The 16,692-nt window shown below is 39.5% G+C and overlaps 1 protein-coding gene across 1 annotated transcript in view; it reads right to left on the reverse strand.

Annotated features, from left to right (window-relative positions):
• Positions 1–16,692, reverse strand: part of MCTP1 (multiple C2 and transmembrane domain containing 1) — a 505,394-nt gene that overhangs the window by 3,752 nt on the left and 484,950 nt on the right. The window contains 2 exon segments of the mRNA XM_027606101.2: positions 9,346–9,455; positions 13,567–13,676. Coding sequence (XP_027461902.2) covers positions 9,346–9,455; positions 13,567–13,676 — 220 coding nt within the window.

Genomic DNA, 16,692 nt, shown 5'->3' on the forward strand with positions numbered 1-16,692 from the left:
TGGGGTGCTGAACTAAGGCCCACTTTGAAGCAGGTAGGAGAGGCTGGGACATAAACTCCTCATAAACCTTACCCCCAGTGTGGCAACCCATGGGCAGGAGGGAACTCAAAAGCTGTAGCTTCTCCTTAAGGAGTGAAGGGTTTGAGCCCCACCCACATCAGGCACCCCCAGCTTTTAACAATGTGCACCTATGAGACGACTCTCCAAGATATCTACCTTTGAAAACCAATGGAGTTCACGTCCACAGGACCCACAAGGCTATAGTGATCTGAGAAATGGTTCTTAAAGGACTTGCATACTTGGGAGTCACCCCAGGGCCCAACATGGAAGCAGTTAATTGAGGGGTACCTGGACTTTGGGAGAGACTCATTTGCTTGTCTTGGAGCATCAGCCCGAGGGGTGGGCGTCTGGTTAGACAAACATTCAAGGGACTGCTGGGGTGCTCTCTGGACCCAGAGACTGGGGGTGCCATCTTTGCACTTTCCTTCTGCCTTGTTCCAGCTGGTGGATGCTTAGCTCCACACTCTCCCTTTGCCACACTCCACAAAGGGTATCTCCCCAAGGGAAGTTTTTACATGTGTATGGTGCCCCAGTTTTATGCCTGGTTTTACATCTAAGAGGTGGCTCAATAGGGCAATGTAGGAAGATCTTGAACTCACCCCTTCCCGTGAACACACCAAATCTACAGCTACATATGGAACACTTTGTTCCCTCTGAGAAAGACCTGAAAACTAGCTGAGTGACTTCTTCACATCAGGGAAACAAGAAAAAGGCCAATGGAAGTGGGTAGGAGGGGCTGGGACAAAATCTCATTATAACTCCTACCCCAGCAAGGCAACCCACAATTACGTTGAATTATGATGTGACTCACAAACATGGAGCTTCTCTCTGAAGAGCAGCAGGTTATACCCTGTATCAGGCACCCCGGCTTTTAAGTCCTACAACTGAGAGATGAGCCCCCAACACATCTGGCTTTGAAAATCATGACATAAAGAGCTGCTGTGAACTGAGAAATGGCTCAATGGGCTTGTGTACAGACTCACTTGCCCCAGGGTGCAGCATAGAAGCAGCCATTAGAAAAGCATCCCGACTTCAGCAAATGAATCTCTTTCATATAAAACTTAAAGCTTCAGCTGGAGGGGCAGGGGCCTGCCAGGGTACTCTGCACTCTCTGTCTGCCTTGTAAAGCTGGTGGGTGCCATTTTTACCCTCCAACTGGCAAGCACCAGCTTCATGCTCTCCCTCTGCCATGCTTCAGAGCACCAGCATTTCCTGGAGTGGAGCTTTTACACACATCTGGTGCCTTGGTTTTTGTGACTGCCGGCAATGGGACACCCCTTGATTGCTGGGCTCAGTAGTCCAGGGTTGCTTCCATTCCTGAGTTACATGGGACTCTAACACTCAGACCGTTCTTGGCAGACTACCATCCCCAGGACACTGTACAGACAGCAGACTGTAAGACACCCCCAGTCTTTCTGAGAAACAAGCCTATTTGCTTATAGAAGAGCTGGTCAACCCTCTGGTCTGGCACACTTACAAGAGTTTATAGAGTTCTCAGGGAACAGTCCACTAGATGCAGTCTTTGCACTCTCTGCCACACTATAGCTTATAAATATCTCCCAGTAAGGAGCTTCTATCCTTGTTTGACACCCCTGACTTTTGTAGCTGCTGCTGAGGGACACCTGTGTATCACCTGGCTCTGGTGGCCAATGTGATTATGCTTACAGGTCCCACAGGACTGTAACAAAACAAAACAAGAGTTTTTAAACATCTACGACCCTGAGGACATAGCTAGAGGTAACAGACTCAGATGCTCAGTCTTTGTCACAGACCCCTAAGCTTATCATCCTAGTTACTGCCTAAGGGGCAGGCTTCTAATTAAACACACATGTAAGGGCTGACTGTAAACTTCTCCAGAAACCTTGGAGAGTGGGCTCTGTGTCATGCTCCAGAGCAGCAGTCTCTCTGAGAGAGGAGGTTTTACATATATCTCGTGCCCTGGTTTTTACAGCTGCCACTGAGGGAATACTCCCTTGATCTCCTAGCTCTGGTGGACATGAGGCTTGTATTTCTGGGTCCCACAGGACTGTAACAGTTACAGAGTTTTTGGCAGGCTACCACCCCCAGGGCCCTGCACAGACATCAGGCTAAAACACATCCACAGTCTATCTGTGAGAGAGACCTATTGCATTGTCCTGGAGCTTCAGGCCTGCATGGCAGGCTTCAAGTTTGGCATACATCTAGAGGCTTAGGAAAGTGCTCTGAGGAAACATGTGCTGCCGGGTGCCATCTTTGTGCTGTCGCTGCAGCATGCTGGCATCTCCTTGAAAGGAACTTATATGCTCATGCGGAGCCCCCAAAATAGAACTACAATAATTAGTTAAGGAATACACAAGATTAAAAGATGTTAAATGTAACATCAAAAGCAGAGTTAAATGTAGAGCTTTAGAATGCATCCAACCTTACATTGTTACCAACTTAAATGGACTGTTGTAAGTTCTAATATGTAAGCCTCATGGTAACTGCAAGGCAAAAACCTATACTAGATACACAAAAGATAATAAAGCAGAGCATACCGGCAAGGAAAGTCATCAAATCACAAAGGAGCAAAAGAAGAAAGGAACACAGAGGAACTACAAAACAGGAAATATTAACAAAATGCCAATAGGTACATACCGATCAATAATTAGTTTAACTGTAAATAAGATAAATTCTCCAGTCAAAAGGTATCAAATGGCTGAATGCATAAAAAAACCAGACCCATCTATATATATGCTGCCTAGAAGAGATGCATTTCAGATGCAAAGACACACACAGACTGAAAGTGAAGGAATGGAAAAACACTCCATACAAACAAAAACCAAAAGAAAGCTGGAGTAGCTATGCTTACATTGGACAAAAACATACTTTAAAACAAAAACTGTAATAAGAAACTAAGAAGGGTATTACATAATGATAAAGGGGCCAACCCAGCAAGAGGATATAGCGTTCTAAAATATTTATACAGCCAACGTAGGAGCACCTGAACTTATAAAGCAAATATTAACAGACATAAAGGGAGAAATAGCAGTATAATACTAGAGTACTTTATTTTTTTTATTTTTTTTTAAAGATTTTATTTATTTAATTGACAGAGACAGAGACAGAGGGAACACAAGCGGGGGGAGTGGCAAAGGGAGAAGCAGGCTTCCTGCCGAGCAGGGAGCCCGATGCGGGGCTCGATCCCAGAACCCTGGGATCATGACCTGAGCCGAAGGCAGGTGCTTAACCAACTGAGCCACCCAGGTGCCCCATATACGAGAGTACTTTAATACCTCACATCACCACCTAGATCATCCAGGCAGAAAACCAATAAGGAAACATCAGCCTTAAATGACATGTTAGACCATATGGACCTAACAGACACTGACAGAACATTCCATCCAAAAGCAGGAGAACATACATTCTTCCCAAGTGCACATGGAACATTCTCCAGGACAGCTCATATGTTAAGCCACAAAACAGGTCTTAATAAAGAAGACTGAAATCATAGCATGCATCTTTTTCAACCACAATGGAAGGAATCTAGAAATCAATTACAAGAAGAAAACTGGAAAATTTACTAGTATGGGGAGATTAAATACCATGCTACTAAACCAATGCATCAATGAAGAAGTAAAAGAATACCTTGAGAAAAATGAAAACAGAAATACAACATACCAAAATGTATGGGGTACAACCAAAGCAGTTCTCTGAGGTAAGTTTATAGCAATAAATGCCTACCTCAATAAAAAAAAGTTACAGAGGAAAGGGAATAATAAAGTTCAGAGCTGATTCTTTGAAAAGATGAGTAAAATGGTAAACCTTTAGCTAGACTTGCCAAGAAAAAAAGATTCAAATAAGATCAGAACCGAAAGAGAATGTGTTAAACCTGAAACCACAGAAGTATAAAGGATCCTAAGAGACTAGTATAAACAATTACACTCCAACAAATGGAAACCTAAGAAATGGGTAAGTTACTAGGTACATACAGTCTTCTAAGACTGAATCATGAAGAAATAGAAAATTTCTATTCAGACTGATTACTAGGAAAGCAGCTGAATCAGTAATCAAAAACCTCCCAACAAACAGGACCAGACAGCTTCACTGGTGAATTCTACCAAACACTCAAAGAATAGCAGTTTTTCTTACTCTTCCAAAAACTAGAAGAGGAGGGAACACTTCCAAACTCATTTTATGAGCATTTCTCTGTTGCCAAAACTAGACAAGGACACCACACACAAAAAAGGAAATACAGGCCAATATCTCTGATGAACAGAGATGAAAAATCCGCAACAAAATATTAGTAAACTGCATTGAACAATTAAAAATCTCATTCACCACAATTTGGATTTATTCCAGGGATGCAAGGATGGTACAACATCTGCAAATCAGTGTGATAAACCATGTTAAGAAAATGAAGGATAAAAATCAGATGATCATCTCAATAGATGCAGAAAAGCATTTGACAAAATTCAACATCCATTGGTGATAAAAACTCCACAAAGTGGATATAGAGGGAATGTAACTCAATATAATAAAGGCCATATATGACAACCCATAGCTAACATCATACTGGTGAAAAGCTAAAAGCGTTTAACATAAGTTCAGGAACAAGACAAGAATGTTCACTCACCATTTTTATTCAACAGAGTATTGGAAGCCCTAGCCAGAGCAATCAGGCAAGAAAAAGAAATAAAAACACCCAAATTGGAAAAGAAAAAAGGCAATATGTGCAAATGACATTATGTTATACATAGAAAACTCTAAAGATGCCACCAAAAAAAAAAAAAAAAACAAAAGGAACTAATAAGTGAATTCAATGAAGCTGCAGGATTCGGGGGAAGAGGTAATGGAGAGGCTAGGAGAGGATATGACCTATGGTTGACCTGGTTGCTGAATTCTGACAATTTGAGGCTTCTCACCCTTTGGTTTTTGAAATGTACATTCCTCCCACTGTACCCACAGTGGGAACTGCTCCAAGGATGTAGCCTTGAAAGAGTAAGGTGTTATTAAGACCATCTGAACAGTATATGGGACTGAGCCCAGTTAATTCCTCGATGTAAACTTTTAAGATTCTGGTGGGCAGGGGTGGAGATTTACTTGCCTATAGCCACCCAAGACAAGCCTTGTGAGTTCCCCTGTATATTAAATCTGCCACCTAACAGTCTGAAATGGTCTCCCTCTTTCTTCAGTCTATACACTTTGTGTATGGGGGCCAATTTGCAAACCAAGGATACAAAATCAATAACAAATTGTTTGGTTTCTATACACTAATAATGAATGATCAGAAAGAAATTAAGAACAGTCCCATTCACAATCACATCAAAAAGAATAAAATACCTACAAATAAATTTAATGGAGGAAGTGAAAGACCTGTACACTGAAAACTGTAAGACATTAATGAAAGAAATTGAAGACAACACACATAAATGGAACAATAGTCCATATTCATGGATAGGAAGAATAGTGTTAAAATGTTCATACTACCCAAAAGTAATCTACAGATTCAATAAAATCCTTATCAAAATTTCAATGGCGGGCACCTGGGTGGCTCAGTCGTTAAGCGTCTGCCTTCGGCTCAGGTCGTGATCCCAGGGTCCTGGGATCGAGCCCCACATCAGGCTCCCTGCTCAGTGGGAAGCCTGCTTCTCCCTCTCCCACTCCCCCTGCTTGTGTTCCCTCTCTCGCTGTGTCTCTCTCTGTCAAATAAATAAATAAGTAAATAAAAAAAAAAAATTTCAATGGCATTTTTCACAGAAGTAGAACAAACAAACCTAAAATTTGTTTGGAACCACAAAAGACCCCAAATAGGCCAAGCAATCTTAAGAAAGAACCACAAAGCTGGAGGCAACACACTCCCTGATATCACAGTATGATATTGGCATAAAAACAGACACGTGGATCAATGCAACAGAATAGAAAGCCCATACGTATATAATCAATAGGTTTATGACAAAGTAAGAATAGACAATGGAGGAAGGACAGTCTCATAAATGGTAGACTGGATAACCACATGCAAAAGAATGAAAGTGGACTACTATCTTATATACAAAAATTAATTCAAAATGGATTAGAGATTTGAATATAAGACCAGAAGCCATAAAACTCCAAGGGGAAAATAAAGGCAGTAAGCTCCTTGACATCGGTCTTGGCAATGTTTCAGATTTGACCCCAAAAAGCAAAACAAAGTAAAAATAAACAAGACTACATCATACTAAAAAGCTTCTGCACAGCAAAGGAAACCATTAATAAAATGAAAAAGCAACCTACTGAATGGGAGAAGATATTTGCAAATCTTATCTCTGCTATGGTACTAATATCCAAAATATTTAAAGAACTAATACAACTCAATAGCAAAAACAAAAACACAATCCACTTAAAAAATAGGCAGAGGATCTGAATAGACATTTCTCCAAATAAGACCTACAGATGACCAACTAGGATGTGAAAAGATGCTCAACATCACTAATTATCAGGGAACTGCAAATCAAAAACACCTTGAGGTATCACCTCACACCTGTTAGAATGGCTATTATCAAAAAGACAAGGAATAACAAGTGTTGGCAAGCATGTGGAGAAATGGAAACCCTCATTCACTGTTGGTGGAAGTGTAAGCTGGTGCACTATGAAAAACAGAACGGGTATTCTTGACAAAAAGAAAAATGGGACTGCCCTATGTTCCTGCAATTCCACTTCTGGATATTTATCCAAAGAAAACAAAAACACGAACTCAAAATATAAATAACACCCACCTGGCACATGCTCATTGCGGCACTGTTTATAACAGCCAAGGCACGGAAACAACCTCAGTGTCCACTGACACATGAGTGGATAATGAAAATAGGGTGTATATATACAGAGTGGACTAGTAACCATAAAAATCAAGGAAATCTTGCCATTTGCAACAACACAGGTGGGCCTTGAGAGCATTATGCTAAGTGAAACGAGTCTAAGACAAACACCCTATAAGACCTTACTTGTGTGTGGCAGTAAAAAAAAAAAAATAATAATAATACGCCAAGCTCATAGATCCAGATTGGTAGTTACCAGAGGCCGGGGGTGGGAGGATGGGTGAAATGGGTGAAGGGCTACACATTTTCAGTTACAGAATGAGTGATGGGGGGTCATGCACAGCATGATGACTATAGTTCATACTGCACTGCATATCTGAAAGTTGCTAAAAGAGTAGATCTTAGAAGTTCTCACCATGGGGTGGGGGGAATGTTTCTGTTTCTACATCTCTGGCATTGAGATTTTTAGGAAGCAATTTTCCTTTCAAATTACACAAAATTTAAATTTAATGCTTGCAAAAGATGCTGTGATTGACTTACTTGGATCACTTTTGGAATAGAACAGCCAAGAACCATTACAGATGAGCCGTATCTACCCATACTAAATTATTCAACAGTTAATCCTCTATACTACCTGAAGAGCGAACGTGGTTGAGGAGTAAACTTAGGTGGAATTGGAGCTATTATAGAAACAAAAACTTTAATGAGATAGAAGTGTCAAAACAATGTATAAAACTATAAGCACCTATTCTATATATTCTGTGATATAAGGTAGAATTTCATTGGGATAAGTCTACTCTTTGAAATGTATATTGCACTTAATAAATGACCAAGCATATTCACATATACAAAATAAATTAACAGCTTTATATGAAATCAACAAACTCGTAAAAACTGGGCCATAACTTAGAGCATCTTGGCTCTTCTTCAGGAAGTTCGGCAGAATAAACTTACTTTGCATTCTTGATTTTGGTCCGTCTCCCCATGTGAGACCCACGTCTTAAATTTCCAGTTAATATTTCAGCAGTCACCTAGCACTACAGAAATACTGTTCTTCTTTTATTTCATATGATGAAACAAGAGGCCCAAACACATTCTCTAAGAATTACGTTTAAGACAGAGCCAGTGAGGCCACCCCAGGTTACCGAGCCAGATGTCCGCCATGGGTTCCAGTTTCTGAGAGCGGGGGAAACAAAACCAGAGGTCCATCACCTATCACAACCGAGATGGCAGATCTGACCCTAGGAAGGTTAGAGATAATAAACTGCCACACCGCATGCCCTACCCTAATTCCTTCAAGAAAACAGCATCTGTTTTATATATCAAAGGAAGGAAGGAAAGATGAGGGCTTGAACAGAGGGAAGAAAGGCCTCTCTCCCGGTGTAGTGCCAGTACTATCTTATTGGAAACTGGTTTAAATTATAACAAGGGAAAAAATCATCATCATTCCCCCCGTCCTCTCCTGCCTACCCATGTGTAGGTAAAGGTAAGCAGAGTGACAATAAAGGGCAAGAGGGCTTAACTCAGGATATGACAAGACAGACCAAAAAGAACAGGGAGATAGGAATCTTAACACTGGAGGGTGTGGGGACCTCAGACCCCTCTGTCACTTATTCCAACATTTCTTTAAAAAGAAAATAACAAAACATTCCTTTTGATCTTTCTGCTTTTAGTGTAAACATGTGTTTTCTGGAATCCATACCCATTTTGGTTCTTGGCATTTTGTGTATGTTTAGGCTGGGGGGGGCAAGTAGAGAATCCTACTCCTCCCCGGTCTTGTTTCTATATATCATTAGGTAGTTTTATATGGGAGTCCATCGTAGAGACTGACCGTTCTTTTCAGAGCACAAATTCTCTCAGCTTAGGAATAGAAACTCTAAAACAATGAAGAATGCTGAAACTATCATCTAAGTGGAGTCTAGGGCCGTAGGAACTGTTGGCATGCAGCATAACGGCATCAAAAACAAGGACTGGAAAAATCACCTTTAAAGTGGGTTTTTGCAGAAGCACTTTTGTTTAGTACACATAAAGCCAGTTTCTTATTCCTAAGCAGCCTGTCAGGGCCAAGGACCCCTTTCCTGCATCCTAAAGGTGACCTCTTAAACAGGCGGCCATATATAGCCCCGTGTTTACAGACGTTTCCACAAGATAAAGTACCACAGCACAAAAGCATATTGTCCTAAATGCACCGTATGGAGCGAAATGCCCCTGTTTACGTATAAGTGGTGAAAATAAATCAGAATGATATCTGGACAAAGCTACACTCTGATATATGAAGAATCTGCACAACCACATGTTTACAGGATGATGGAGCCTATAGTGCCAGATAAGAAAAATGCATTTTGTAGGTAGACCTAAATCTTTATACTGTTGTGATTTTTAACTGACCTGTCTCTTTTCATCATGGAGTAGCTTCATGATCATAAATACAGGGAACTTCTGACAGTATAACTCATCCCTTAGAAATAGTTTGTTCCTAGTATCTAAGACAGTTAAAAAAAAAAAAAAAAAAAAAAAAAAAGTCTTTACTTACCCCAGACAAGGACAATGTATCTCAGTGGAATGAAGTACAGGATGACTGTGAACACACAGAGGGCTACAATTGCCAGCCAGCTTAAGAATGGGACAGTCCAGTTGAAAGTACTGAATGAGAAATTAACACATCAGCAATCTGAGCACTTCATACTTTTTTCAAACAAAGGTTCAAATAAATGTGATTCTGACTCAGCCTCTGGACTAGGGATCGGGTAAGACTGCATTTCTCTGTGGAACAGAAGGCGATTGTAGTGAGCCTATCGGAGGACACAGGTTGGTCACAATGTGCTGAGTTTCATGAAAGCAGGGCCCACGCAAACAAGTCTTGCCATCAACCCTTACAGACGGTCCCGAGTGCCTTCAGGGTCCGAAGTTACACTAGTTGGGGGCCTCCTTATGTGGTTAAAAAAAATTTTTTTTAAATGTGTTTTTCTACCTCTAAAACTAGTAGCCAATCTTGTTTTCTCCCAATTTTCATAGAGGAGAATGCCCCTAGGCCTACCATTCTTTTTTCTGTCAACTCACAGTGGATTCCAGACACTGGAAATAAAATGTCAGCAACTGTCTGTAGACTTAACTCTTACACTGTTGTGTAAATCCTCCCTAGTTTAGAATTCCTTTGAGGGATACTCCCTTTTCACTTCAGTTATGTTTCCAATGGATCTAGAAGTCAGGGAGGGGGAACAGAGTAGTCAGCCTTGTAAAAACTCACCTGCCATCATTGCCCTTCCCAGAAATACATAGATAATTAAGAAAGAAAGTCAGTATTGACTACTGTTCTCCCTGTGTTATTTCTGGCAAAGGAGAACACATGGTAAATGTGCTGGAAAGACTGTGAAAATGAGTGTAAGCTGGCGAAGTGGGTTAGAGCAGGGCCTGGCCGATGGCACTGCAGTATCCCCACACTGTTGTTGATGGATAATGTCGGGGGTCGGGGAAGGCTGCAAGACTGCGCACTGGCAGTGAGATAACCTCAGAACAAAGAACAAAAACAGGATCAATGAACAGAAGTGGGGGGAGTTGCAAAAAAGGACTAAGAAAATGGGAAGGAATGTAATGGGACAAAAAGAAAAAAAAATGAGAGAGAAGGTAAAAAAAAAAGGATGTAGAAAATCAGGGAAATGGAACATGGAAAGATTGTAATAATTTAGGAGTTTTTGTGTGGAAATTCTGTAGTGACTCTCATGGCAAAATAATAAAACCAAACTGTTGCATGGAGTCTTCAGTGTTGCGTATATAACTATGTCACCGTTTACAGGCGTCCAGTTGCCTCAACAACCAGCTTCTATGAAGGCCCTAACACATACTGTTGAGTGACACTTGAGTGCAGTTTAATGAAAAGAGCAAAGAAAGTATGTGATCTCCATTCAAAGCCTAGATTCTGCCATAGGACTTTGGAGGAATCAACCTTTCTATACCTCAACTTCCCCCTTTAAAAATGAGGACAACTTGTATCGAGGTGGACTGGTAGTGATGATAACATGTGAATCAGAGTGACATTTTTAGAGCTAGTCCACTCTCGGAGCCTACCACAGTGACAAGGGCCCCCAAAACACCTCCAAAAAATATGAAATTATAGGTGACATGGAGAAATGTGGGTATTTTTAATTTTCTCTCATTTCCTGGTTATGTATGTTATGTGCACCTGGGGTGGGGTTTGTCCAGGGCCGTTTTTGATCCAGTAAAGGAGGATTAAAAGATTTTCTTCCTATCTTTCCCTTCAGCATAACACCTAGGAGTGACTCCTTAGCTCTGTGGGCATATAGCTTGTCTTTTGTGTCTGCTTAAGGTCCAGTGTTTTCTAAAACTGTTCTTCCTAGTAAAAGAGCCAAAATTAGATCGGTCTCATTGTCTTGTTTTCAGTAACTCTTGGGAACTAGCTTTTCTCTTTGTCTTTTTCCTCCCCTGGCCAGAGTGAGTGCCCTGTTTAACTGTCACCTGGGGAAGGATCATGCCTTCCTTCCTTCCCTGATACTTGTGAAGAGAACAGAAGGCTGAGGGTCTGTCTGCTTGCTTTCCTGGAGATCCGCTCAGAGCCATCCATCAACACTCTTCAGTGTGCAAGGGCACTGGCTCCTCAGTCAGAAAACCCTTTTTTTGGGCAGCCTCCCTGAAGGGCTCCCTGTGTTCTTTCTCCTCTTGGAAGGATAAATGGCAAGGAATCCTTATCAGTGTAGCTAATGTCAGAAAAAAAAAGACTGCCCTTTTCTATTTCCACAGTGCATCATGAAAACTAAATCTAGACTATGATCTTCCCCCAAAAAAGATGCAATTCAAGAAAGTTCTGGAATGATTACTTAGTAACAAGATGTAATTATAGAGGCTTTTCACTTTGTACTTAATGACTGGTTCTGAATCTGCTTTCTGGATAGATGCATTTTATCTCATGCAACCCCAGCGGACTTTCTGTATTTTAATATTCCCCCAAAAAATTGTGCAGAAAAGATGGCTCCGGTAAGAATCACTGGAACCTATGCATATTTCTGTACTTCACCCTGTACGTATGCCTCTGTCTCTTAACTGTGGAAAGTTCTACAAAACTCAGTTTTTTCCAAGGCTGGTCCACAGCCAGGATCTGGCCATATTCTTCAACTGCAATGATGTTTTCTGGCCAAGCACCTGAGGTCCCCTACCACCCAGAGTTACAAAGAGGCTTCTTCCTCTCAGGCATAAATTTGCCCCACCTCAGAGCTGACCCAGCATCTTATGGTATAAATGAGATACTTCTCTCAGGTATCAACACACAGTGTACCTCAGAGAAAGGACAACACTCAAAAGGGAAATGCCCTGTTTAGGACTAAACACTTGGCTCTAGTGGAACAAAGGAACATTCTTAGAAATGGAAAACGTGGAGAGGAAGAAGAAAAAAGATGTAGGAATCAGTCTTCAGAAGTCTGAGACTGAAGGCTGCTGTACATTTGGAGTGAGAGGGAGGCTGTTCTGATATAAAAAAAAAATGGAAACTCAGCATGTATGCATATGTGGAAATGTATTAAAAAATTATACAAAGTAAAATGCATTAGTCCCTGAAACATGAAAAGCATTAGGTAAATGTCTCACACCTTTAGTTTGAATAATTTACTGCTTTCAAATGTGTATGCCCAAGGATTCAAATCTGTGGAACTCTTTTGGTGAATAATAATATAAATAATAAACAATGAATTGATACATGAAACTAGGAAGGTGTAGGCTTATCGGAATATACAGCACCCCTTCTTGAATAGACGACTTAGCAATCATTATGTAGCAAATTTTCACATACTTTAGCAGTATGAGGGCTTCAGTATATTTTTAACTGATCATCAATACTTGTGAATCCACCTTATTGAATTAGTTATTTTTAAAAGTTCATTAGTAAATAAAATTATTTCAAGTAAAATACAAATAATGTAAGACTATAATAATATTCTTATATTAAGAATATTCTAGAGGGGAGGGGGGTGAGGGGATGGGTTAGCCCGGTGATGGGTATTAAAGAGGGCACGTACTGCATGGAGCACTGGGTGTTATATGTAAACAATGAATCATGAAACACTACTTCAAAAACTAATGATGTAATGTATGGTGATTAACATAATAAAAAAAAAGAATATTCTTAAGAATATTCTTGTTTTCTTAATTTGCATTAGCTTTCAGTGAAGCTATATTTTAAATTAGGAAAGGGATTCCTTTTTTTAAATTATTAAAGGTGCATTAGTTTAGTTCATCTGTAACTATGATCTCAACTATTTAAGTACATAAATTTGAAAATATTTTTGCAGGATGCTACATAAAATATGATTTTTAAAAAAAATTTTAGAGTTCCTCAGTGACAGTGTAAGTCAACCAATAATAAAATGAAGATGTGTCTTGATTACCTGAAATTCTCATCTAGCTTGGTTTATTTTTTTCCTATCACGATTTCATATTCCATTTAAGAACAAAGTCTTTCACTTGAAAATGTGCTAAAATTTAGGACGGTGTTATTTCTTCAAAGCTACAAGTAGGACTTCTTTCCAACCAATATGTTCTAAATTTCAGGAAGGAAATTGACAGAACTTTCACAAAACCAAAGACTGGCAGAAACAAAGTAAATAATGAAGAAACTGAGCAATAGGATCACCCAGAAGGAGTCTCCCCTGCCAAAAAGAATGTGGCATTTCATTTCACCCTCTGAAAAACAAATGGACACTCTGTCCCACAGAAGGCCAGGGCTCACATGTCAGTATCACTCACTCACTTCTTTATCCTTTCGCCAAAGGAAGCCACTTCATCTAGGATGTTCTGGACACTGATACAAACCTCCTGGATGGCATAGATTTTATTTATAAATCCCTTTTTTTCACTGTCCTAAAATACAATTAAGAAAAAAGAGAGATTCTGTGTGAGTAAAGGTATTCTTCAGCGCTTCAATTCTTTGAATTGTCCCTCTCACATTTTTAAACTTAAATAAACTTCATCTTTGTACATATATAAATGGATGCTTGGACCCCATGAAAATTTCCAGATATAAAGGGAGATGGAGGAGGAAGGACACCCAGCATCATGGACCTATGCCAATATAAAGGTGGTGGCAAAGCACCAGACTCAGATTCTGTTGATCTTGCCCTGATGAACAGACATTTTAGCCAGAGTTGGGGGGTGGGGAAGCATGCAAAGGTGTAGGAGAGAGGGCAGGTCTCAGAATGTCCAAATCTGGAAGACCTGTGAGTGATGAAAATGGGGGGGGGGGTCAACTGAAGTCCGTTAAATAGACACTTCCTAAGTGTTAGCTTAGGAAGATCAGATACAAGGTAAGCCTGGCCCACCTCTAAAGTGTAACAGTCACATCCTTGATACAATAGCATATGCTATTTTAGGGCTCTAAACATTTTTCTCCCTTGGTACTTAGTTCTTCATTTTAAAACTTGTCCTGGATTTAAGCAAAGCTGGTGTGCTCCAGGGAATGGGTGGGTGGGATGGAGTATAAAGCACCCAGAGAATGGTGCGAGCCTGAGGGAAATGTGCACATTTTGTAATTTTAGACCCAGAGGAAGAAATAGTGGTGGCCTTTCACGATTGAAATTTCTGCTTAGTAGCCTGGCATCACAGGCCCTTGCCTAGGCTGTTTGGTGGAGACCATCCAACCCTGATTCCATGACTCCATTCCTCCATGCCAGCTTGATGATCTATGGAAATGTAGATCCAATTTCATTACTTTAACTTCTTTTGAACACTTCCACACTGTGCCAGAACACTTGAGACCTCATGTGGCAGTCAGTGCTTGCTGAAAGCAGCCAGAAAGCTGGAATAATAATGTCGTCATGTTGCACATTTACATACTGCCTTTCACTTCAGAAAAGTCAAAAGCACTTTGCACTGTGAACATGGCTGGGCGTGGCATCCCGCCACCTTCGAAACTGAGGGCAAGTGAATGACAGGTGTATGTGCAGCGTCCAAGAAAAACAGGGTACAATGGGACTGAAGACACGGAGGCCAGTTTTAAACAGGATCTTTAGGTAGAGGTTACTTAGAGCCTTCATTTTAAATATAATTCCCATGGAAGACAATTGTCTACATTATTCATCTAGCTTGTACCAAGTTGGACTGTCAGACGATGAGGTACTTGAGAAGCATAAGGTTCAAAGCATACAGAACAATTACATACTCTCAGGATCCCCGCTGTCTCCAAAAGTCACCCTTCACTTGTCATGACAGACATGAATGCATCAATTTCTTGTCTTTTTTTCCCTCCCCAGCAATAAAACAAAAAGTGCATTAATTTCACCCATGCAATTGTACACTTTAGGAAAAAAAAGGATATCCAGTGGCTCCTTCTGTTGTTTCCTAATTACAAAGCTGGTCTGTTCGAATCATCTCCATGGCCTTCAGTGTTTTCTCTCTCAAGCATCGGCTAAATTCATTTATGTCTTATGAAAGTGCTCTTAACAAATATTTTTCTGCATACAGAATAAATCAAGCTGGAATCGAAGAAGGCTAGTTACACAATCAAAAGTCATTGAGAATAATGTCTTACCAGTTTGAAATGATCATGTGAAAAATTTTTCACAATAGCAATAAAATCTATAATCGCTTAGGCATAATCTTAATAAGAAATGTACAGAATCTACATTAAGAAAATAGAGATACGGTGTTTTTGCACTGGAACACTGATTATTAAAAGAATCTATTCTTTTCTTCTGTTGAACGTATAGGTTTAATGCATTTTCAAGGAAATCCTAATGTGTTTGGAGTGCAGTGAAATGGGGAGAATTTGATAAATTTGTTTGGAAAAATAAATTGAGTGCTATAGCCAAGAAATTTTTGCAAAACAGAAATAATGAGAAAGCATTTATTGTACCAGATATTTAAGTAATTAAAATATGAAAGATGAACACTGAAAGATTGTTTTATGATAAAGCACCATCATAAATCCACCATGCAGATGAACGTAGTATGTTACTGCGTACTTGTGTTAACTATTTGCAGAAAATTATGTTAAATCCTACCTACATAGACTCTCAAGTCTACTTGAGGTAGCCCAATTCTACCGCAGACCTACCTTAAACAGAGAGCCCCAAATACATTTTAGATTAATTAAAAAGCAAAAAGCTAAAGGTGAATTATAAAAACAGAAGAAAATATAGGTAAGTTATTTAGTGACCTTGGAATAGGAAATAACTTTTTAAACATGAAAAAAGTGAAGGAAGTCACAAAGGAAAAAAAATTGATAGCAGGAGCTACATAAAATAAAAAACTTATGATGTCAAAAGCTCTCATTAATTTATAAGGGTGATGGGAAAAAATTTGCAACAAATATGACAAATCAAGGGATGGGATTTCCAATATATTCAATAAACATGAAAAAAACTATCACTGCAGTTTCGTTTATAATAACAAAAAAAAATCACATGTTGGGTGGAATTAATTATGGTACATACAACTGATATACTATTATGAAATTACAAAATATTACTTAAAGAGAATAATTAATGACAGCAAAAATGCTTATGATCTAATATAAACTGGGGTTGGGGGGGAGGTAAACGTGAGATGGAGTATAATCCTAACTTTTTTTTGAAATGGGTAGGCTAGAAAAAAAATGAAAATGTGTCAAAATATTAAAGGTAATGGAAGTTTATTTTCTTCTTCATACCTTCCTATAATATTAATAATTCTTTGCAACTAACATATTTCACTTTTGTAACCAGATTATTTCCCTGATTTTCTCCAATATCATTATTGAAGGAACCTGAGTAGAAGAAATAAAGGAATTGATATTTGTTGATCATATTAGGTGGTTTATCTATTTCTTTCTTGATATTTGTATTTTTTGGATTTTTGTACCTATTTAAAATTATTTTTAGAAAGCAGCAGAATATAAACA

The sequence above is a fragment of the Zalophus californianus genome, chromosome 5 (genome assembly GCF_009762305.2).
Source record: "Zalophus californianus isolate mZalCal1 chromosome 5, mZalCal1.pri.v2, whole genome shotgun sequence".
In the NCBI taxonomy this organism is placed as follows: Eukaryota; Metazoa; Chordata; class Mammalia; order Carnivora; family Otariidae; genus Zalophus; species Zalophus californianus.